This window comes from Sinocyclocheilus grahami, unplaced genomic scaffold (genome assembly GCF_001515645.1).
Source record: "Sinocyclocheilus grahami isolate Dianchi unplaced genomic scaffold, SAMN03320097.WGS_v1.1 scaffold149.1, whole genome shotgun sequence".
NCBI classification, from domain to species: domain Eukaryota; kingdom Metazoa; phylum Chordata; class Actinopteri; order Cypriniformes; family Cyprinidae; genus Sinocyclocheilus; species Sinocyclocheilus grahami.
Window position 1 is genome coordinate 4,015,218 of NW_015505328.1, and position 23,036 is coordinate 4,038,253.

The 23,036-nt window shown below is 38.9% G+C and overlaps 1 protein-coding gene across 1 annotated transcript in view; it reads right to left on the reverse strand.

Annotated features, from left to right (window-relative positions):
• Window positions 1-2,495: 2,495 nt before the first annotated feature.
• Window positions 2,496-23,036, reverse strand: part of LOC107592072 (plectin-like) — a 104,789-nt gene continuing 84,248 nt past the window's right edge. Inside the window, exons 18-35 of the mRNA XM_016281433.1 lie at window positions 22,539-22,616; window positions 22,226-22,387; window positions 22,010-22,114; window positions 21,608-21,703; window positions 21,335-21,460; window positions 20,992-21,144; window positions 20,514-20,668; window positions 20,155-20,281; window positions 19,077-19,260; window positions 17,470-17,627; window positions 17,078-17,256; window positions 16,261-16,399; window positions 15,778-16,134; window positions 15,354-15,437; window positions 15,177-15,281; window positions 14,916-15,014; window positions 10,076-13,420; window positions 2,496-8,934 (exon numbers count right to left, since the gene is read on the reverse strand). Coding sequence (XP_016136919.1) covers window positions 2,626-8,934; window positions 10,076-13,420; window positions 14,916-15,014; window positions 15,177-15,281; window positions 15,354-15,437; window positions 15,778-16,134; window positions 16,261-16,399; window positions 17,078-17,256; window positions 17,470-17,627; window positions 19,077-19,260; window positions 20,155-20,281; window positions 20,514-20,668; window positions 20,992-21,144; window positions 21,335-21,460; window positions 21,608-21,703; window positions 22,010-22,114; window positions 22,226-22,387; window positions 22,539-22,616 — 11,961 coding nt within the window. The 3' untranslated portion in view covers window positions 2,496-2,625. The remainder of the gene's footprint in view (window positions 8,935-10,075; window positions 13,421-14,915; window positions 15,015-15,176; window positions 15,282-15,353; window positions 15,438-15,777; window positions 16,135-16,260; window positions 16,400-17,077; window positions 17,257-17,469; window positions 17,628-19,076; window positions 19,261-20,154; window positions 20,282-20,513; window positions 20,669-20,991; window positions 21,145-21,334; window positions 21,461-21,607; window positions 21,704-22,009; window positions 22,115-22,225; window positions 22,388-22,538; window positions 22,617-23,036) is intronic.

Consider the following 23,036-nt stretch of genomic DNA (forward strand, 5'->3'; position numbering starts at 1 on the left):
TCTTTGTGCTCGTCATTCTCAAGCATAGAAAATCGGATATTGGCGTGGGCTCTTTTATATGGTAATGATATTAATTAGCGGGCGTTTACAAGGCGGAGATCGGACACCAGTCAGCTACGCACAATTTCAAGATCATTTGAGATTTATAGACGTCACATCTGGAAGAGAGGCGTACGCACGTGTTTTTGTGCGCACGTTCGTTTCCTCTGAATCGCACTTGTGCACTTTTGAGAAATTATCTTAGAACAAATTTAGTACTGTTCTGTTGCCGCCGCTGCCATGTTGTGGAGTCGCTGTGTATTTCGTTGTGAAACCTAAACTACTATGTTTGGCCTTCCAAAAGAGGACACGAGTAGAAATCAGTGGTTAAGTTGTATTTACAACACTGTTCCAGAACAGTTCAACCGAAATATTCAGATGTGTCCAGCGCATTTTATGGAGGATGGATGAGGACTGTTTCCTGAACCAGTAGCCTAATGCGTCTATGGCACAAAGGCGGTTTCTATAAAGTTGGACAGTTCCAACTTTGCAAGGACAGACTGGCGCTTCTGACTCCCAGCCTGTAAGTACGTTTTTTATATTTAAATAATTTGCCAATGTTGATTCAAACGCGAGTTTTGAGCAGTGTAGAGTAGGTTTGTTGTTTCTCTGATCACAAATGCAGACATGGTTTTATGTTTACGCAGCACGATACACAACGCGTAAAAAGACAGTATATAAGTCATTATAATCAGTTATTATGTCCCCACTGGATGCAACAAATGGTTTTATTGGTTTTGTCTCGTCTAGTGATGTCCGGATCGCGAACGAATCATTCACCAAATCGAACTGAATCGTTTGAAATGGTTCGCGTCTCCAGTATGCACTAATCCACAAATTACATAAGTTATTCGGTTTATAAATGTGCCTGACACTCCCTCTGACGCGAAATAAACCAATATCCCGAGTTATTCAATTTCTCCTATCAGTACATTGACTGAATTGCTAAAAGAGAACCGATGATGGGATGTGCACGCGAGCAGAGCAGCTGAACTGAGTCTCGTCCTGCTGGGAGACGGCATCACAGTATGTTAAGGGGCGTAACATTTCCGTCACACGCTTGAGGCATTCGGCCAATCACAACACACTGGCTAGCTGGCCAATCAGAGCACACCTCGCTTTTTTAGAACGATGAGCTTTGTAAAAATCTATGCGCTTTAGAAAGGCGGGGCATAGAGGAGAAACAATAATGTACATTATTTGGAAAATAATGTGTTTTTTTAACCTTAAACTGCATAAACGCATTGCATTACACCAAATACACAACATAATGTTCTTTTTAGCAACGTCATATGACCCCTTTAAAGCCATTCTCAGGTGTATTTTTGTTGTTGCAGTGATACTTGATGTGACTAATTACCAAGGAGTTGACAAAAAGGTAAACTGACACTGTACAGCAGATATTTAATGTTTATTTACAACATGATATTAACATTTCATCTCGTAAATACCATACTGAGATCATGCATTCAATATCAGAACAGTTTCAAATATACCTTTTAAGTGCCTCAAAAAGCTTACTTTAAAAAAGGTTTTGCTGAGTGTAACTGCTCATATTGCATCATTATAATCATGTTAGTAGAACATAAAAAGCAGAAGATAGGAAAATATAACTAAAATTGAAATATTATGATTTACAGTACAGTGAAAAAACATCATCGGATTGGAGAGACTGAAACATATTTTCTTTTTGTTTTTGTTTCCGTTTTATGACTACAGTTTTAGATATGGCATTATTTGTTCAATTACAGGGAGCCTTGTTCTTGTAAACATCTACATTCAGTTCAGAGATCAATGTTAAATTACTTGCAATGCTTGTCAGTAGGCCTACAACATTATAGCAACTGATATACAAAGTGAGTGTACTGTGGTTTACACGCCAGTGTTTATAGTACTACACTAAAACACTTCAGATTTAGTGTTCAAATTGACCAGTAAGGGGGAATATCAGTTGAGCACTCTGATTTCTTCTATACACCATTAGCATTTTGAATTTTACTTAACCAAATAAATCTAACAATTCATAAGCAAAGCTGAAAATGGACCATAAATAAAGGTAGTGGAACATGTGTGTTGGTTGAAAGATCACACTGACTGTGAATCTTTTGAAAGGAGAAATCCATTCCATAGGCTTAACACACAGGTGGAGCTCAAGTGGCAGTGAAAGATAGGGAGCTATTTAGTGATTTAAAACACAGCAAATTATCATAACAAATGGGGACTTGAATTTAAAGAGGTAGTCGGGGCATATTCTGTAGTAGACAGAAAGAGACACCTCCTGATAAAAAAAAATGAGACCCATTATTTATGATATTAAGAGGCTTTCATTTGACAACTACACAGTGCATGAAAGAAAATGTTTGAATTGACATTGGCCAGGTTTGTTATTATTTAAACTGACACCTACTGTCATGTTAAAATGAACAGGAAAGTGAGAGAAAAAAAACATCTGTATATTTAACGAAATATATAAAAATTAAATAAAATATTAAAGCCAGTCTTATATAGCATTATTATTTCCATCATTAAAAAAGCGCATTTGCAATATCATGCAGAGCAGGATAAATGTCCTTTTGTGTATATAAATTAAGCAACTAAAGAGGGCTGAGTTTGTGATGATGTGAAGATTCTCTTTTCATCGTAGCAACAGTTCCTGCCTGATGCTAAAGCTAGAAGGGCTTGCTTTAGCTCATCCATCTGAAGTCCACCATGTGCCCCTGAATTATAACGACGGCCATAGCTAGTGGGGCTGAAAGATGAGGACAACCCCATGGAGAAACCTGAGCCTGTAGCATCAAAACTTCCCCTTCTAGAGCCTGATCTTGAACCAGTTCTGGATCCAGACCTCGACCCTGAAGTTGATCCAGAGCCACTGATGCTGTATGGGCTGTAAAGGCCTTTACTTGACTGAGAGGATGCCTCTAGCAACCTCAGGCCAGATCCTTCCTCGATCATGCTTCTGTCCATGGCATCCTTGTATGAGATCTTGAGTTTTGTTTTGGGGCAGGTGAGGTATTTTGAATATCCACTGACATCTCTCAGTTTCTGTGCAGTGCGTGCATCTAGAGTGCCATTCTTGACGGCATCATCCAACGATAGTCTTCCTGAAACATCCGGTTCAATTAAACCCCCTGTTAGGTACTGGACTTCAAGGAAGCGTTGACCAGCTTCGTAGTAGAGCCAACCCTTCTTTAAGGCTTGAGCGGCGGACATTTTGGTTTTGGTTCTTGGATCTTCAAATCCCTGAAAAGCTTTCTGAGCAAGGTTGATACGTTCAACCATGATCTTGTCCACCAGCCCTTTGTTCATTGCATCAGCAACTGAGAATTTCTCTCCAGTGTTTGGGTCAATAATTCCTCCTGTGCATGCTTGTGCTTCTAGTAGTCTTTGACCGGTGATATTGTCAACTAGATTCCGATGCATAGCCTCCGTAACTGACACCTTTTCCAAAGTATCTGTATCTAAAATTCCAGCCACTGGTCCAGTTTCCTCGGTTGGATCAGTCCAGGTTGTGGCCGGCGTCTTTATGGATGGAATTGGACTCATGGGATAGGATGAGCTGGATCCAAAGGAAGATGAACGAGATCTGAAGCCACTCATATTACCAGAGAGCATGTCTGCAAATTCAGTGATGGAAATGGTACCAGCACGGTACTGGTCCAAAGATGACTGGTCTATGAGGCCCTTGGAGATTGCATCATCAATGTCATACTGCCGTCCAGACCTTCTGTCAATGATCATAGACTTAACAACACCATCTGATGATGAGGTGGTAATTTCTTCCCATTCACACTCTTGCTCTGCAAGCTCAATGTATGTTTGATGGTCAATGAGTCCTTTGCGGTATGCCTCATACACAGACATTTCTTTTCCCGTTTCTGGATCTACGATGACAACTCTACGTTTGCGGACTGAAGACTTGGAGGATGTCTTTTTTTCTCGTTTCTTTTCTTTCAGCAGTAAAAGTGAAAGTCCAGTTTCAGGGTCTGTCATGCAGCGCTCCATGAGCTGGAGGTAGGTCAAATTCTCTTCTGTGTTTGGATCGAAGAACCCCTTTGTGTCGTCAGAGGGATCAGTGAGAATACCATTCATCTCTTCATCAAAGAGACCCCGTTTGTAGGCCATTTCAACAGGCAGTCGATGACTCTCTTCAGGATCAATGATTCCACCGGTGGCTATTTGAGCCTCAAGCAGACGGATACCATGGTCTTTCAGAATAAGACCTTTCTTCATAGCCTGGAACAGGGAGATCACCTTGCCAGAGTATGGATCTTTGTAGCCGGTCACAGCTCGTTCAGCAGAGAGGAGCTTATCTTTAAATTCTGGTCCCACGACTCCCATTTTTACAGCTTCAATGACATTCATTTTGAGATTTTTGATCGGATCAATCACATACCCAGTAGCTGCCTGAGCCTCCAGAAGTTCAAAGGCAGTGCCTGGTCTGATCATGTTCTTCTTCATGGCTTGGTAGACTGACAGTCGATCTTTGGTAGCCTCTACATACACACCTGCAATAGAGCTGATGCCTTCAAGATATTTCTTCAGGTCTTTACTAAGGTCCTCCACAGAAATGGTACCCTCCATGAGAGCTGTGTAGGTTTTCTGATCAATAATTTGAGAGCGCAACAACTCATCTGGGGTGATCTGCTTTCTAAGACCCTTAAATAGAAGTCTCTTGTCTGCCAGAGACAACAATCGTAAGCCACTATCTTTATCAACCTTGCATCTGTTAAGAAGTAGTGCATAAGACAGCTTTTCGTCTGTTGTAGGATCCGTAAACTGTTTGACATCTCCACTTGGATCAGATATCCTGTCACTGGTTTCTTTGTTTATGTAACCACGTTGCATGGCGACATCAATTGGGAGGTGGAAATAGTACTCTGGATCCATGAGGCCACCTGTTGCTAATTGGGCCTCCAAAAGTTTCATGGCATAATCCTCAGGAACGAGGTCCTTTTTCATGGCTTGGAACAAAGAAATCACTTTACCGCTATAGGGATCCTTGTAACCTGTGACTGCTCTTTCAGCAGACAAGAGTTTGTCATGGATCTCTGGGCCAACAAGACCCTTCCGGACGGCCTCATCAACTGTCAACAATTCATCTTTCACAGGGTCAGTGATGAATCCTGTTGCTGCTTGTGCTTCCAACAGATCTATGCCAATGTCAGGCTTTATGAGACCTCTCTTCATGGCTTGGTAGATGCTAACCTTAGCATAGTTATCTGAGAGTATTCCAGCAATGCTGCCTGTTCCAAAAAGATACTGCTTCACACTTGGCATCTCCATAACCTCCCGAATCGTTTTCTTGCCTTGTTTGAGCAGGTTGTAAGATTCAAGGTCTATAATGCGAGCTCTGTACAGTTCATCAATAGTAACCCGGCGTCTGATGACATCACACGACATACTCTGCTCAGTCCTGATGATCTCTCTTTGTTCAATAATTTCAATTACAATAATGATCATTCTCTCTTTTGTGATTTTGCCGGAGCGGTACTGTTCAAGAAGCCTTTGTCTTTCCTCTTCTGGAAGCAAATCTGATTTCATGACTTCCCATAAAGTCACTTGTTTCCCTGCAAAACTCTCATGTGGTATGTCAATTTGAGTGTTAGCTAAGTCCATTTGTGCTTGCTCCTCAGTGTAAACATAGGATTTCTCAGCTTTCTCTGGAGTCTGGGCTTTAGAAAGTGGCAACAGGATAATTCCAAACTCTTGATCAGTCATACAGCTCTCCTTCAATTGTTTGTATGTGACATTCTCATCATTGTTAGGATCAGTGAAACCTTTGATGTCATCTGTCGGGGCTTTAAAAGATTTGGCTAATTGCTTGCTGAAGTAGCCACGCTGAATGGCTATATCACTGGGAAGTCGATGGCTATTTACTGGATCAATTATCCCTCCAGTAGCCTCCTGAGCCTCTAGAAGAGGTATGGCATGTTCTCTTAGAACAAGCTGTTTTTGCATTGCTTGAAGAAGAGAAATCTTATTACCAGTGTATGGATCTTTGTAACCAGTAACCGCTTTCTCTGCGGATAGCAGTTTCTCATGAAGCTCTGGACCGACAATGCCAGCCTTAACAGCATCATCCACTGTAAATTTCTCATTCCTGATGGGATCAATTATGTAGCCAGTAGCTGCTTGGGCTTCTAGCAGGGACAAACCTGTGTTTGGTGTCAGTAGTTTCTGCTTAACTGCTTGGTAAATGCTGAGTTTTTCCTTGTTTTTTTCTAAAAATACCCCAGCAATACAATCAGAACCTTGCAAGTAGCGTTTGATGGAGTCACTAACTTCTGTGGGTTTCTTTTTGCCTTGTTGGATTTTATCATAGGTGTCTTTGTCAATGATTTTAGATTCAAGCAAGGAACTGGCTGGTACAGGACCTCTGAAACCTTCAAAGTTGTCCCATCTCTTCTTTTCTTTTTCATCCACTGTAGTGATCACAATCTTGATCAGTTTTTCAATAGTGATTTTTCCTGTTCTATACTGTCGAATAAATTCAATCCTTTGTTCTTCTGTGAAATATTCAGAGTTGATAATTTCCCAAATGGTGATTATTCTTCCTTTAAAAAGTCCACTGTGTAACTCGACCGTAGAATGGCTCAAGGCCTCTTTAGTTTGTGCGTCAGAAACTGGTTCCATTTCCTTTGACTTGATTGCCTTTTCTTTTAGTGGCAGCAATAGGAGACCAGTTTGCTTATCAGTGATGCATATTTTCAGCAGTTCAGCATAAGTGACATGTTCTTGTGTGTTGGGGTCAACAAATACTGTATTTGTGTCTGATGGGCTGCTTAAGTTTTGGTTCATCTCCTCATTTAGGTAACCACGTTTATATGCAATTTCTGGAGTTATGCGGTAACTTTTCTCAGGGTCAATAATTCCTCCAGTTGCAAGTTGAGCTTCCAGCAGACGGACACCTTGGTCTTTCTTAATGAGATCTTTTTGCATTGCCTCAAACAGGGATACAGTTTTTCCAGTATATGGATCTTTGTAACCACAAACAGCTCTTTCTGCAGACAACAATTTCTCATGCAGCTCTGGGCCAACAACACCACTTTTGACTGCTTCATCAACTGTGAGCTTTTGATTTTTCACTGGATCAATTATGAAGCCTGTTCCGGCTTGGGCCTCCAGAAGGTTAAGTGCAGGCTCTGTTCCAAGTAAGTCCTTCTTCATAGCTTCGTAGAAAGACATATTTTCAGAAGTTGACTCAATCTGCACTCCAGCAATACTGTGTGTGCCCTTTAGGGCTTTCTTGACAGGTTCAAGCTCAGACACCTCTTTAAGAGTAGCTTTTCCATTGTGCAATTTGTTGAATAAATCTTTATTTATAACTTTTGCTTCCAGAAGTTCAGACGCTGGCACTGATGATCTCAAACCATCAAACGCAGGTTCCTTCATGTTCTCCTTGTCCTCTACAACAGTTATTACAATTCTAATAATTTTTTCAACTGTAATTTTGCCTGTCTTGTATTGACGGATAAGATCCTTTCTCTGATCTTCAGTGAAGTACTCAGAGTTTATGACCTCCCAGATGGTGACAGTCTTTCCTTTGAATCTTCCAAATAGAACTGTTAAGTTAGCCTTACTAAATACATCTTTAGTTTCCTCATCGGTATACGTTTTTTCAATTTGGGCTGCTTGTTCTGTGATTGGTAGTAATGGAATGCCTGTCTCAGGATCTGGTTTGCATCGCTCCAGTAACTCACTGTAAGTGAGGCTATCCTGAGTGTTGGGGTCAATGAATGCTTTTTTGTCAGCAGGAGGGCTGGAAAGAACTTTGCTTAGGTCTTCATCGAGTTGACCTTGTGTGCATGCCATCTGGACAGGTATACGGTGGCTATTGACAGGATCAATTATCCCACCAGTTGCATATTGAGAGTCAAGAAGTTTAGAGGCCTGGTCCTCTGCAATTAAACCTTTTTTCATTGCTTCAAATAGTGAGATTGTATCTCCAGTGAATGGATCTTTGAATCCTGTGGCAGCCCGTTCGGCAGATAACAACTTGGTGTGCAACTCAGGTCCAATCAAGGTATCCTTCACAGCTTCACTGACGGAGAGTCTTCTGTTCTTAACGGGGTCAGTTATGTAACCAGATGCAGCTTGGGCTTCGAGAAGCATCATAGCTGTGCTTTGTGGAATCTTCTTGTCCTTCAAAGCTTGATAGATACTCATTTTCTGGTTGGGTTCAACTATTACACCGCCAATGCAGTCTTTACCTTTTAGGCACATCTTGACCTTGTCTTTCTTAGAAAGCTCTTGCACCGTTATTTTGCCTTTCTTAAGCTTGTCAAAATCTTTTTTGCTGAGCACACCAATCTCATGAAGTCTGCTTGCAGGCACCTTGTCTCTGATTCCATCAAATGCCAGGGGTACATCTTTTTTCACACCATCCACTTCTGTAGAGCCATTTAGGACCTTCTTTGTTGTTTCTACCATGGTCATTTGAACTAACTCTTCTTCGGGGACATTTTCAGTTTGGATTTCAATCTCCTTGGTGCGGGATGGCTTCTGTGAACTCTGAAGCTGCTGGAGTTTTTCTCGCAAGTTCTTGTTTTCCTCTGCCAGAAGTTTCTCTTGTTCAATTCTTTTCTTTTCAAGTTCTTGCATTTCTTTTTGCTTGGAACACATCTCTTCCTCAGCATCCTTTTGCTTTTTGATAGCAGCATCCATGGCAGACTGCAGTTTCTTTTTCTCCTCCTCCATTTGCTTCTTCTGACGCTCCTGTTCATCTTTGAGTGCTTCAGCCTTCTTAACTTCCTCTTCAAATAGCTTCTCCAGCTTCTTTTTCTCTGACTCAACAGCTTTCTCTTTGTTCAGCAGTGTTTCTTTTTCTGCTAAGAATGTTTGCTGGAGAATAGTCTTTTCCTGCTGCAACTGATCTTGTTGTACATTGGCCATCTGCGATAAAAAGTATAAAACAATAATTATTTCAATGCATGACAAAAAAATCAATGTACAAGGAATAATAAATTCATTTTTTATATAATATATATATATATATATATATACATACTTCGGTCCATAGACTTTCTACAGAGACCCTAAAGCGTGCCGTGACATTTCTGGAGGCTCATTGAAATGAATGGGGGAAAGTCACGTGAGAGGAGGCAATGCCTCCGTCGCGCTATATTATTGGATATGATCGGTTATGATTGGATGTGATTGGTTCATTGGAAAGACAAATAAGTAAACTGCTTACGCTAAACATGAAAAATCTGTTATCATTTACTTGCACCCATTTGTCACAAACCTAACTTACTTGCTCTTGTAGAACACAAAATATTTTGAAGAATGTTTTAATTGTTTTGTCCATACAATTAAAAGTAAAAAGGTTGAAAAATAGTAATGGATCCTATTGACTTTCACTCTACTGGAAAAAAAAACTGAAACATTCTTCTAAATATCTTTGTTTAAGTTCCACAGAAGAAAGTCATACATGTTTGGAATGTGAAAAAATTATGATTTTTTTAAATTTATTTTGAGGTAAACTATACCTTTAAGATGTATTTACATAATGATCTTTTCAATGAAAATCTCTGTAACCACAGAATCCAATTAATACAGTAAACTATATAAATGACAACTTTACTGCATACTACAATAGATATTAATTGAAAGGTACACTAATATCTAACAAATTAACTACATTTAGTTCACTGAATAAATAAGTAAATTATGGAAATTTTAGGAAAATTACAACATTATATTGTTCAACTTACAGACATTAGATATTAATAACAAATAAATAGTGATACCAATAACTTGCAAATATGGGCTGTATGACATAACTGTATACTAAATAAATGCATTTATGCTATTCAGTAATTATTTATACTGTATCACGGACACTGTAATGTAAAAAGGGACCAGAACATCTTTGTTCATGACAGTTGCAGGTTTTCTTACTACTGTGACTGGCAACATGCAATTTACATGAACAAAGGTTCAGAAGTTGTATGAAAACTGTTAATTGTTAATTAAGGGGTTTAAGGGTAATATGTAAAACACTAGGCTACAGTACTATGACATATAACAATACCTCTTTTGATTGTTTTTGTAAGTCAGCGGCCTCTTTTTTCAGTTTTTCTTTTTCTTTCTCAAGCTCTGCAATTGCTTTATGCAGACCATCAGCCTCTTTTTTGCTCTGCAGCCTTTGTACTTCCAACTTCTCAACAACAGTATGTTTTTCTGAAGTCTGTTTTTCTGTCTCCAGTAGGTGGGATTTGATTTCATCTGCTTGTTTCTTGAATTTTTTGGCTTCCTCCTCTGCTTTTGATTGAGCATCACTTAGCTGTGCCACTTTGATCTTCAGTTTGTCAGCCTCTGCAGTAATCTCTAATTGCCGCTTGCGTTCAGCCTCTAAGGATTTCTGGAAACCTTCAGTCTCCTGCTCCAGATGCTCCTGCATCTCCTTTTTGGCCTCCATTAGCTTTTGAGCCTCTACCTGTGCCTGATCTTTCTGTTTCTGGAGATTTTCAGTTTCTGCCTTTAGTTTTTTTGCCTCCTGAATGGCCTGTTTTTTCTCTTCCAGCATCTTATCAGCCAGTTCCCTCTGTTTTGCAAGATCAGACTCTGCAATTTGTCGTAATCTTGCAGCTTCTTGAGCCTCAATGTTGAGCCGTGCTGCCTCCTCTGCCAATTTTTTCATGTTCTCTGCCTCTTCCTCAAGAAGTTTCTTTGTGTTGTCCTTATCTTTCTTCATAAGCTCTTGGTTTTCCTTTTCAATTTTCAGTTTCAGTTTTAGTAAGTCTTCCATCTGAATCTTGACTTTAGAGAGCTCATCCTCTACTTGAGCCTTCTGCTTGATAGCATCACTAACCTCTTGTTTAAGTCGCTTAAGTTCATCATCAAGGATGGATTTCTGTTTGTCCGTCTCATCAAGTTGCACTTTAACCTTCACTAACTCCTTCTCAACCGAAGACTTCTGCTTCAGGGTCTTTTCTGCAAGCTTTTTGTACTTGGCCATTTCAGCATCAGCCTCTTGTTTTTGTTTTAAAGCAGCAGCTTCTGCCTCCGCCCGTGTCGAAGCTTCAGCCTCAGCTTCCTTCCTCATTTTTTCAGCATTTTCCTGGGCTTTTGCCTGTTTGGCAGCATCAGCCTCAGCTGCCTGCTTTTGACGCTCTGCTTCCTCTGCTTTCTTCTGCAACAGGGCAGCCTCTTTTTCTGCCTTGTCTTTTGCCTTTTCCGCATCTTGCGCCAGTTTCTTTGCTTTTTCAAACTCTCCCTTGAGTATATCCTGAGCCATGGTGCCTTTATTTTGCTGGAGAAGAACATCTTGGGCTTTCTGTTCAGCAGCAGAGCACTTTTGTGCAGCCTCTTTGACTAAAATGACCTGTTTCTCAGCTTCTTTCTCTGCAAGCTCCCTCTGCTTTTTGGCATCCTCCGCTAACTTTATAAGACGCTCAACCTCCTCTTGAGCTGCTTTGTGTTGCCTTGCTGCCTCTTCTTCTGCAGCTTGGATTTCTTTTACCTTGGCCTCTGCCTGTTTCCTTTTTTTCTCTTCTTCCAAAGCAAGTTTTCTGAATTTCTCTGCCTCTTCCTCTGCCTTCGCTTTGCTCTTTTGTGTCTCATCTGCAATACCCTTCAATTTGTTAAGCTCAAGTTCAAGATCCCGTTTGCCAGTTGAAGCCTTTTCGAAATTTAGCTTGAGAATGTGGATCTCCTCCTCCACCACGTTCCTCTGTTTCAAAGTTTCTTTTACGATTTTCTTTTGCCTGTCGAGCTCAGTGTCTGAGGACTTCTTTAAGTGATCAATCTTTTCTTCGATCTCTTGCTTATGCTGTGACGCTTGATCTTCAAGAACTTTCCTCTGGTAGGCCTCGTCTTCGGCTTTTCTCTTTAGATGGTCATTTTCAGCCTCCTTCTCTTTCAAAGCGATCTCAGCCTCAGTTTTTAGACGGGTTGCTTCATTGATAGCTGTTAACTTTTCTTTGAGGATCTTCTCAGCCTCTACTCTCTGGCAGGCAGCTTCTTCTTCTGCAATCTGCCTGTGTTTCTTTGCTTCTTCTGCAACTGACCTCAATTTAGTCGCCTCCTCAGCCAGTTCCTTCATCTTGGCGGCCTCAGATTCATGTAGTTGTTTGCTCTTTTCAGTGGTTGACATAGACTCTTTCTCAGCTTTGGATTTTATCTGCAACAAAACTTCCATCTCCTTCCTAACTTTGACCAGTTCCTCCTCCAGCTCTTTCTTCTGTTTAACGGCAGCATTAACATCATTTTTGAGACGCTGGAGCTCATTATCCAAGACAGTCCTCTGTTGTTCAGCATGCTCAAAATCTGCTCTTAACCGAATAAGCTCTTGCTCTGCTGCAAGCTTCTGTTTAGCCGTTTCTTCAGCCATCTTTCTTTGATTTTCCAGTTCCTTTTCGGCGGTCTCTTTCTGTTTAAGGGCAGCCTCCTCAGCTTTTGCTCTCTTCTTTGCCTCCCGTTTGGCCTCCTCCTTCTGTTTCTCTGCCTCCTCCTGAGCTGAAGTTTTTTTATTAGCCTCTTCCTCTGCCTGGAGCCGGAGCCGGAGAGCTTCATTAGCCTTCTGTCTCCATGTCTCTAGCTCCTTCTCTGCCTGCTCTCTTGCCTTATTTGCTTCGGCTTGCTGCTTTTTGAGATGTTCTGCCTCTTCCTGCAGTTGAATGACCATTACCTGCTCATGTTTGAGTGACTCTTCCAGTTTTGCTGTTAATGTCAATTGTTTACTCTCAAGCTGGGTGGCTGCGGTCTTCTTAGCCACCTCCTCTACCACTTGAATCTGTCGCTGCTTTTCCAACTCTGCTTGCTTCAGGTGCCTCTCAGCTTCCTCAGCTTGGAGCTTGAACTTCTCGAGATCCTCAAGGGCCTTCTTCTTCTCTTTGGCAGCCTCCTTTTCTGCCTCTGATTTCAGTTTAAGCTCCTCCACTGCCTTACGTTTCTTCTGAGTCTCTTCAGCAACTTGTTTCCGAAGCTTCTCTGCCTCGTCCAGCACTGCCTTTTGAAGTTTGTCAGCATCTGCCGCTTTGTCCCTGAGCTGCTGAAGCTCTGTTTCAGCAGTATTTTTTAGTTTCATCGTCGTCTCCAGCTGAAGCCGGATTATATGGATTTCTTCTTCAATTCTTGTGCGGCTTTGGAGCGCTTCGTCTACCTGTTGAGTCTTAGACTTGATTTCCTGCTCTGAAATGCTTTTGAGCTCTTGAAGCTCTCGTTGGATATTGTGCTTCTGTTTTTCAGCATCGACAGAGACATCCTGTCGTTTGCTGACTTCGTCTTTCATTTTTGTCTTCAGCTCATTTGCCTCTTGTTCTGCTTTAACAATAGCCTTTTCCTGAGATTCAGCTAACTTTCTTTGCTTTTCTAGTTCGGCCTGCATTTCAGCCAGCTTTTTCCTCTCTTCCTCCTTTAGTCTTTTGGCAGCTTTCTGTATTAGTGGAGATAAAAAGTCAGGGAAATAGGAACAAAGGTAAGCATTTAAGAGTTAGACATTACAGACACATGTAAGTACATGTAAATGTAAGTACATGGACAAAGTAACAGGTAGTTAGGCTAAATAGTTATACTCAATTAAAAAACAACTTATGGAGTTGCAGAAGATTTATGAAGGATAATATAAAGTCACAATGTATGGTACACAAAATGAGACACAATCACTTGACAAAACACTACAGCTGGAATACTGAATGGCATTAATACTGAATGGCATCATGCTAATGAGGTGTTATTACTGGATATGGCTTTTTAGCTACATAGAAACTGTTGTTCACATTTAAAATCCTAACTTGGGATTTTGAACACCGAAGAGTTGTGATTTTAATATTAACATTTTTAATATAAAGGTTTACAGAAGGTGAACTCTTGAATCAAAGATGCCAAATATGGAAATTTAGCCTTTTCAAATTTTTCATTTTTACTGTAGAGAGTCACTGAAGAAAGAAGTATTTGAAAATTTATATATTTAAGGTTTTATAATGCATACAACAGAACAGCTTAGTGATGCAGCAAAGAAAGAATGACACCATAAGGAGGGAAAAAAAGAAGAAAATAGGTCTGATGAATGCCAAACAGTGTAGATTTTGACCAATCCAATAATATATATTAATGGATATATTATTTAATATTTGTGTGTATTTCTAAATAATGCAAATGTAATTAACAGGGGGACGGGATAAGGATGAACATGCATTTTGTGGACAATTTACCTCTTTAGTGCCAAAACATGACAAACATTCATCATGATAAAGCACTGGCAAGCAGTTTCAAGAAGCAAACAAGAAAATAAATGTTAGAAAGGAAAATGTAAACAAAAAACAAGAAAACAACTACAGGAAGGGGTGAAGCATACTCTGAGGGAAAATCAGAGCACAAAGGAATGATGGGTAAGAATGCTGCTTTCTATTTCCAAAAGCAACAGACAGAATCCAACCAGGAAATTAAACTAGAGAACAAATGTGGCATCCCCGCAACACGTTGCACCATGCATTAACTTTTATTTTTCTGGATGCTAGAAAATTGTACGTTTGCTTCAGGCTGAAGGATACCTATACTAACTGAGAGCTCAATATAATGGAAGAGATATAAAAAAAAAACTCCATAGTAGTAAACAGATCATGAGAGACATACATAGTGAAATAAATGGGATGTGCTGCACCATTAGCATTAACATTACTGAAGACCTAGGTGAGCACCTCGATCGGTTAAATTTTTATTTTCATAACTTTTACCTCTAGCACATGGCCAACAATAGCAAATTCAGTATTGTCACTCTTTAATAACTTAATTACAAATGTAACTGTGTCTCATATGGTTTGTATAGTGAAATACATACATATTTCTTATGTCCATACATCAATAAATTGAACTACACGGTTAAGTTAGTGAGTTAACAGTTAGTGCTAGAGTACAAATTTGACACTTACCTCCTCATCCTCTAGACGGCGCTGTGTCTCAATAATGAATTTAATATACTGACTCGAAAGAGTCATCAGCTCACTGTAGCGTGTTCTCAGAGTCACATACTGAAAGATGGTTTTAAAGTTACTTAGCATGTCATATATGAAATACAATCAAGAAATAAAAGTCCAAGTATAACACTTTTAAGTTGCACATACAGTATGTTTATTTAATACATTTATCAGAATGAGATTCAAAAATAGATGGATGTCAGATATCAAAGGTACCTCTTGGATGATGTCATCAGATACAGACTCCATTTTAGTCGTCTTCAAAGGAGAAACGATGGGCTCCACCAAAGCTTTATACGTCACCAGCTGAAGCTCATAATCCTGCATGAAAACATTCAGTCAGACTGCTACTCATAAATCATAAAACATGCATGCAGCGAAATGCACACACACCTTTGTGGCATCAATGTATGCTTTAGCATATTTCTGGCACTCATCCACCTTGTCCTTGTTCTTCTCAATCTCCTCAAGCAGTTTCTGTAAAGTGGATGGACATGACGTATATAAAAAGATCAACTACATGATTTTAGATATAGGATAAATATTAAGAGCAGGGGTCACCAGACACGGTCCTGGAGGGCCGGTGTCCTGCAGAGTTTAGCTCCAACCCTAATCAAACACACCTGAAGCAGCTAATCAATGTCTTACTAGGTATACTTGGAACTTCCAGGGTGGTGTGTTGAGGCAAGTTGGAGCTAAACTTTGCAGGACACAGGCCCTCCAGGATCAAGTTTGGTGAGCCCTGATTAAGAGGATATTCATTATATAAAGCATTGAGAATGATAAATTAATTAAAACTTTGTAGATAGATAGATACCTTCTCCTGGTTCAGCTGTTCTTGAAGGGCTTTGCTGTCACCTATAGGCACAGCATGAAGCTTGTCCTGCCTTTGTTTGGCATCTGCTATCCAGCGTATGAGCCAGTCATAGCTCTGTCTGTAGGCCTGCATTTGCCTACTTAGAAGGTCAAGTTCTCGCTGCCTTAGCTCAATCTGAGCAAACACAGCCTGCCAGCGGTCCTTCAGGTTACCCACCAGCTGCCTGTAGTGCTCCAGCTCTATGTCCCGCTCACTGTGCAGATGAGACATCCGGTCATTCACCGCCGTAGCCCTCTGAAGCTCCTCTTCCAGACGGTCAAATGTGGACTGCTTGCCCTCTGCTTCTGTGCGCAGTTTCTAGGGTCAAGAAAGAAGATGAGAACATGAACATGTTTGTGATGTCATGTATCATTCAAGTTCACATAGGTAACCACTAACAATTATTTAATGCGTAATTGGGTTTTTGTGTGAGAGACAATGCACCTGGAGCTGTGTTTGGTTGGCCTCAACGTCGTTCTCATTAACAGGAACTTTGTTTACATCACGCAGTTGGTTTTCACACTTGTTGAGAATGTCTTCAGCTCCTTGTGTGCTGCGGATTACCATGTCAATGGTCTTCAGCCTTTATGGACAAAAATAGGATCAGCTTTATTTTATATGGAAAGGACAAAAAGATGACTCAGTGGGGAAAAGAAAAAACCTGTACTGAATACTTCATCTAAAAATGTTGGGGTCACTATTATTTTTCTTATTCAGCAAGGATGCATTAAATTGATCAAAAGTGACAGTAAAGACTTTTGCATTCTTACAAATCAACATATAAGAATGATTTCTGAAAAATCCTGTGACACTGAAGACTGGAGTAATGGCTCAATGGCAAAGTTCAGCTTCAGGATTTTCAGCACAGGAATACATTGCATTTTAAAACAGCTTTTTTAAATTGTAAAATTATTACATAAGATTACTGTTTTTACTGTATTGTTGATCAAATAGATGCAATGCCTTGGTAAGCATCATTCAAAAACATATAGCCCCGGTTTCACAGGCAAGGCTTAAGCCTAGTCCCAGACTAAAATGTAAATCTGAGCTGTTTCAGCTGATAGAAACTCGCACTGATTAATCCTAAAACATGTCACTGCTTTTGTTTTGTCTCAAGATGCACACCATTAATGTTTTTTCTAAGGCACGTTTAAAAAAATCCTGTGAAACCAGGCCTTAAAAAATTTTACCGACCCCCAACATTTGATTGGAAGTGTACTGCATATATTTAAAAAAGAAAAAGGTAAGACTTGAGACGTACTTGTCGAGATACACGGAGGAGAGACTGTAGACATGCTCCATCTTTTTCTGGGTGATGTCTATTTCTGAGCGCAGGACAGGGGCAGAACTGGACTGCTGAGATGTGGCCAGCACTGCTTCACTCTTCTCCACCATCTTATCCAGGTCTTTCTTTATACCCTCCAACTCAACCTGCACCTTCTGTAGAGCGAAGTGAGAATACACAAGTATATTAAGGTATGAAATAATAAATATGGGGATTATAAACATTTTAACGACTGAAGCTGACATGCGCAGGCTCTTCATTTAAGGTGCATTTAAAGGTATTTCTTCATCCAAAAACAGTAAATTCAATGGCATCAAGTTCAAAAAGATATAATCTTTTAGTATATTTAATGCAGTGCTTCTGCAGACCTTCTGTTCAGTGGCTCTCTGTGCACAGGCTTTGAGAGGCTGCTTGTCCATCAGCTGTCTGAGGCGGTTCACTGTGCGGCTCTCACAGCCCTCTAGTCTCAGTCTCAGGTCCTTGATCTGGGTGATGTAACTCTTACACACGGACTCATCCTGTTCCCCTGAATAATTCAAATACTTAGTGTTAAAACAGCTCAAACTCTGATCCCAAAATACAATCCAAAATCAAAACCACACACAGATTTCTTGGAATGTCTCCTCAGTCATAATATTAGATTTATGTTGCATCTACACTACAGTTCAAATGTTTGGGGTCAGTCAGAATTGTTTACATTTTTGAAAGAACTCTCACCAAGGCTTTATTAATTTGATCAAAAATACAGTATACACGGTAATACTGTGAAACTTTGTTACAATTCAAAGTAACTGTGGTAACACTTTATTTTAAGGTGTCCTTGTTACACGTTACATGTACTTACTATTATAATAACAATTAATTATGCATAAATACAAGTAACCCTAACTATATAGTAAGTACATGTAGTTAATTAATATTACTCAGCACTTAAATGTATAACTACACTGTAACAAGGACACCTTAAAATAAAGTGTAACCGTAACTGTTTCTGATTTTAATATATTAAAAAAAATATTTATTCAAGCGTTCAGTCTTCAGTGTCTCAGTCACAATCCCTTAGAAATCAGTGTAATAATGCTGCTTTGATAGCCAATAAATCATATCTTCTTATTATCTATGGTGAAAATGAATGTGCTACTTAAAAACAGAGATGTGCATGCCAAAACTAAATCTTAAAAAAAAAAAAAAAAAGTGCTGTTTTCATGAAAACGGAATCAATTTTTTTTCAGGATTCTTTGATGAATGACAAGTTCAAAAGAGTGGCATTTATTTGAAATAGAAACCTTTTATTACATTATAAATGTCTTTACTGTGAATTTTGATCAATTTAATGCATCCTTTCTGAATAAAACAATTAATTTCTTAACCCCAAGCCTTTAAACAGTAATGTATATTTTCACATGAAATCAAGCTGACACAGTTAGAAGCATTTGCATTCAAGAGCTTGTGTAGAGAATGTCTCAAGGTTTAAAGTAAATCAGTTCATTTGCACACTTTTAAGTACATACACTACATTTCAAAATGTAAAATAGTGACGAAATCTCAGTAATTTGAAAATGACATCACACAAGGGAAAAAATTATTAAAGACATGATGCTTAGAAACAGCAACACACTCTGCTCCATTAGCAACACATTGGAGTCAAAGGGGAAGAAGGCAAAATGCACAAAGTGTGATGCAAACGATAACATCAAACAAATCATTTGCCGTTTATTAATAAAGAAATCCACACTGTGATCTTTACCTGGTACGCTTCCCTTTTGGATGAAAACAGGTTCTGAAAAATAAGTCTTGCAGTCATAATGGGAGGTGGCTCTAACCAGAATTTTCAAACTGCTGTCATAAAAAACAGGGTTGTTCCTGGAGCCAAGACGGCATTGTCTATGTGCAATCTCATTCTTTGATGAACAGTGAAAGTGATGGATGGTTTCTATACATCTGAACAAACCTGCCACCCTAACCTGACACCTACCTTGTTCAACAGAGCGTAGCAAGTTATCATAGTGTTGAGTGGCTTTGCTGTAACTGTTTTCTGCTTGCAAACGATCGTCAGCACCGAAGAGCTCAGAATCCTGACTGTCACGCAAGAAGGTCTGATAGTGCTCCTCCAGGTTCTTCAGGGTCAGTCGATATTCCTCAACTCTCAAAGTCTTAAACTACATAAAAATAGAGAACAGAATGTGTCACCTAATTAATATTCATGAGTATATTTATATGTGCTTTTCAGATCATTTGTATGCCTCTGCATGCAATGAAATAATGCATAATATTTACAGTGTTATTTAACATAGTTATTTAAAGTGATGTATGATATATTGGATCAGTTTTCAGACAATATTATTTTATTACTTAATTTTATTTATCATTGCAATCGAAATATATTGGCCGATACTGAATACTGAATTGTGCATGCTCAAATTGAACTACCATTCAAAAGTTTGGGGTCAGTGAGATTTTTTAATGTTTTTGAACATCTCACCAAGGTTGCATTAATTTGATCAAAATACAGGAAAAACTGTAATACTGTGAAATATCATGAAAATTCAAAATAACTATTTTCTACTTGAATATATTTTACAATGTAATTTATTATTCTGATGGCAAAGCTAAATTTTTAGAAGCCATTAGTGTCATATGAACTTTCAAATATTATTGTAATATGCCGGTGCGCAAGAAAAATGTCATATTGTTATCATTATATGTTGAGCTGCAGTTGTGCTGCTAATTCTAATAATAATATTAATATTCTTGTTAAATATATGGTTCAACATTTTTAAGTAGATGTTTTTTATAAAATTAACAAATGTCTTTAGTTTTACAAAATGTAATGCATCCTTGCTGAAGCAAATTATTTTTACATACTGTACATTATGATATTGTGATGTCTTTTTTCATTTCTAAGTATATAATGGCATATAATTTTGTGTCAGCCATTTATTGTAATAATTTCCATCATTTCATAAATATCGGTGCATATTAGTTGTAGTATTTTGTACTAAGACTTTGTACTAAGTTTCTGAATACCAAAAAGGGGTGTGTGTGCAAGTTACCATGATTAAATTCCAGGAATTGATAAGCAGGAAATCTCGCATGAGGTACTGCCAGGACAGCAGGCTCTTCATATCTACATGCAGCTTTCGCCAAAGGACCATCAGCCTCTGCAGACTCGCATCTAACCTGAGGTTCAAAACAGAAGTAAAGATAAGGTGGCAAAGCCAAAGGCTGATCAGAAGGATTCGGTTTATCCAGCAAACATTTGACATGAATCACAACAAAACCACACATCTCGACTCAAAAGTCAAAGACAGAGATAAAAGGAGTATGTGGAATTTGAATGTGCTGCCAACTAAAGCAAGGGAGGTCAAATGAGACTAGACTTGTGCACTCGTATCAGGCTGTACTGTGTTACCCAGAACTGACGTCCACGGCCTCTTTGTTGGTGGGAGGGATGATAAAACAGATGGACGGTACTGTGGCCTCGTTTCCACTGGAGTTATGTACTTTCCAGTTGTACGGTTGGGAGTTGTTCACCAGGACGCACTCATCTCCTTTGTGTACTGTGATCTGGGTCAAAAGAATGAAGAATGTTATTCTGCAGTGATTAATATGGATTATATTTTATTCTGTGACTAATAGCAAGACAAGTTATTGGGTGAGGCTGACTGCTGCTAAGCCTGTGTAATAAAATATTCATGCTTAATTGCAATTTATTATGGAAATCATACATGTGATACACCATTTTTTTAAAAGAGGGACTGTGATAAAGGAAGGCAAATAAAAAATGTGTTTCAAAACATAGTTTATGTGTCCTCAATTGTACCCCCAGGATTAATTCGGTTTCTTTTATTACCAATGTATGCTAACAAAACAAGCGACAGAGTGTTTACCTCCATTTGTTTGAAGTCGCAGACAGCCTGAATGGGTAATTTGCCTTTGACAGGGTAAGCTGTGTTCCTCGGCTTTAGCTGGATAATGGTCTTGGCTCTCCGGTTGAGACCCTCCAGGTGAGTCTTGAATTCGTTTAGCTGTTCTTTTTCTTCCTGAAGGTCAGAGAGATAACTTTGTTTATATATTGCATACATTTCAAATTCAATTAAATGACTGAATTAAGAGTTTCTAAGGATCTCTAATCTAATAACATAATCTGAATGGTCAAATAAATAATCACTCAGCACTAAATACATTTTGGTGTTTATTGGTTTTTAAAATCCCAGACATATTAACACCCACCACTGCATCCTGTAGAAGATCCTCTAGCCGTGTGACTGTGATAGAGCGTTCACACACATACTTCTTCTTCATCATGTCCTCCATCTTCTTCATCCTCTCTTCAGCCTCTTTAACATCTGAGAAGAACTGTAGAACAGAAAAATTGGTTAGGAGATCAAAATAATTCAGCTGAAGTCAATTTTAATAGAGATGAAGATCTGTTTGTCTGTAACCATGGGTTCTGAACTGTCAACAAGAATCTCTATAAGCACAGAGTTTTATTAAAGTATGTACCTGGAAGTAAGCTGTGTTTTCCTTTAGATGAGTCTCAATGCAGCAGCACAGCTGAAGGATCCAGCTCCACTGAGTCTGAAGAGCTGCAGTGAAAGCCTACAGAAGAACAGATTACAACCATTTAAACACAGAATTATCAATAGTCAAAAGGTCCTCATTGAAAATCTAATATAATTGAAGCCTGGAAATAGAAAGTTTCAGGACTTAAAAAAAAAAGTAAAACAAACTTTGCCAGCTAAAAAAATATGAAAATATTAAATATTCTGCACAAATACGTAAAATACTTTTTTGTATTATATTAGTCACATAAACATAGATACTATAAGTCTATAAGACTCATTTACTCTAGTATTTTGCTTTGGACAAACACAAACAATAAATTATTAATTGTAAATTTTGTACCTCTACAGTTTTCCTGGCAGGATGGCCTTCTTTTAGCAGTTTGTCTCCAGTCATCTGGACATTGTTCACTCTCTTCTCTCTCTGTTCAAGATCTCGCATCAAACCCTACAAGATAGGACAGGAACATCAGCTATTATTTTCAAATGCAATTAAAATGACACCATAGAGCTATTTTAGTGCAGGTCGAATCATGTTCAGATGTGCTGGTGGTCTTACAGAATAATTATCTTTCTTGGCAGTCATGTTGGAGTTTCGGTCGCTCCAGTCGTAGTTCACTTCCTCCTCTTCTTTCTCGTTCAGCCACATCAGCTCTTTTGTGGCGGCCACAACAAAAGCATGCAGCTGATCCAAACTCCGCAGCCGTGACTTGGAAGCATTCTGAGGTGGAAAATTCAACGAAACTTAACCAACAAACAAATTGGCTAATTCTATTTCAAAAGGCTTTGTATGTTATGAATTTGCTATGAAGATATTTTAAGATCCATAATTAAAATTCAACAAAATGTAAGCTCTAAATTTAAGAGCGTACCAGCAGTTTAGCATACTGAAGGTCCAGTTTGCCCAAGTATTCTCGATAGGCTCCCTTACTGACTTGAGTCAACTGATTCTGAGAAGAGAGAAAATGATGTTGTTTTTTAGATGAAAGTCAGTACGGTCTTAGACATTCTTGACTTACATATGGCGTGTAAGATACTATTTGAATTATTAATACTTTGTTTAAAAAGCATGCATGGTTTATTGAGAACAGTATTGTTTGTACTTGAGTATCCAGGTTGCTTTATTTAAAGTACACAGTATAAAACATATAATATGCAATATATAATATATTTTAAATATATAAATATCATCACTAAACTACCGTTACTCAGTTCACATGCAATTAAGTTACCCAATCAGAAGAGAGGTGATTTATGCAAATCTTAAAGATACAGTAACAAAAACTTGTACAAAGTTTAGGGAACACTATCTACTAAGTGTAAAATGTCTCATTTGAAGACTAACTGGATACAGAAATATGTATTAAAAC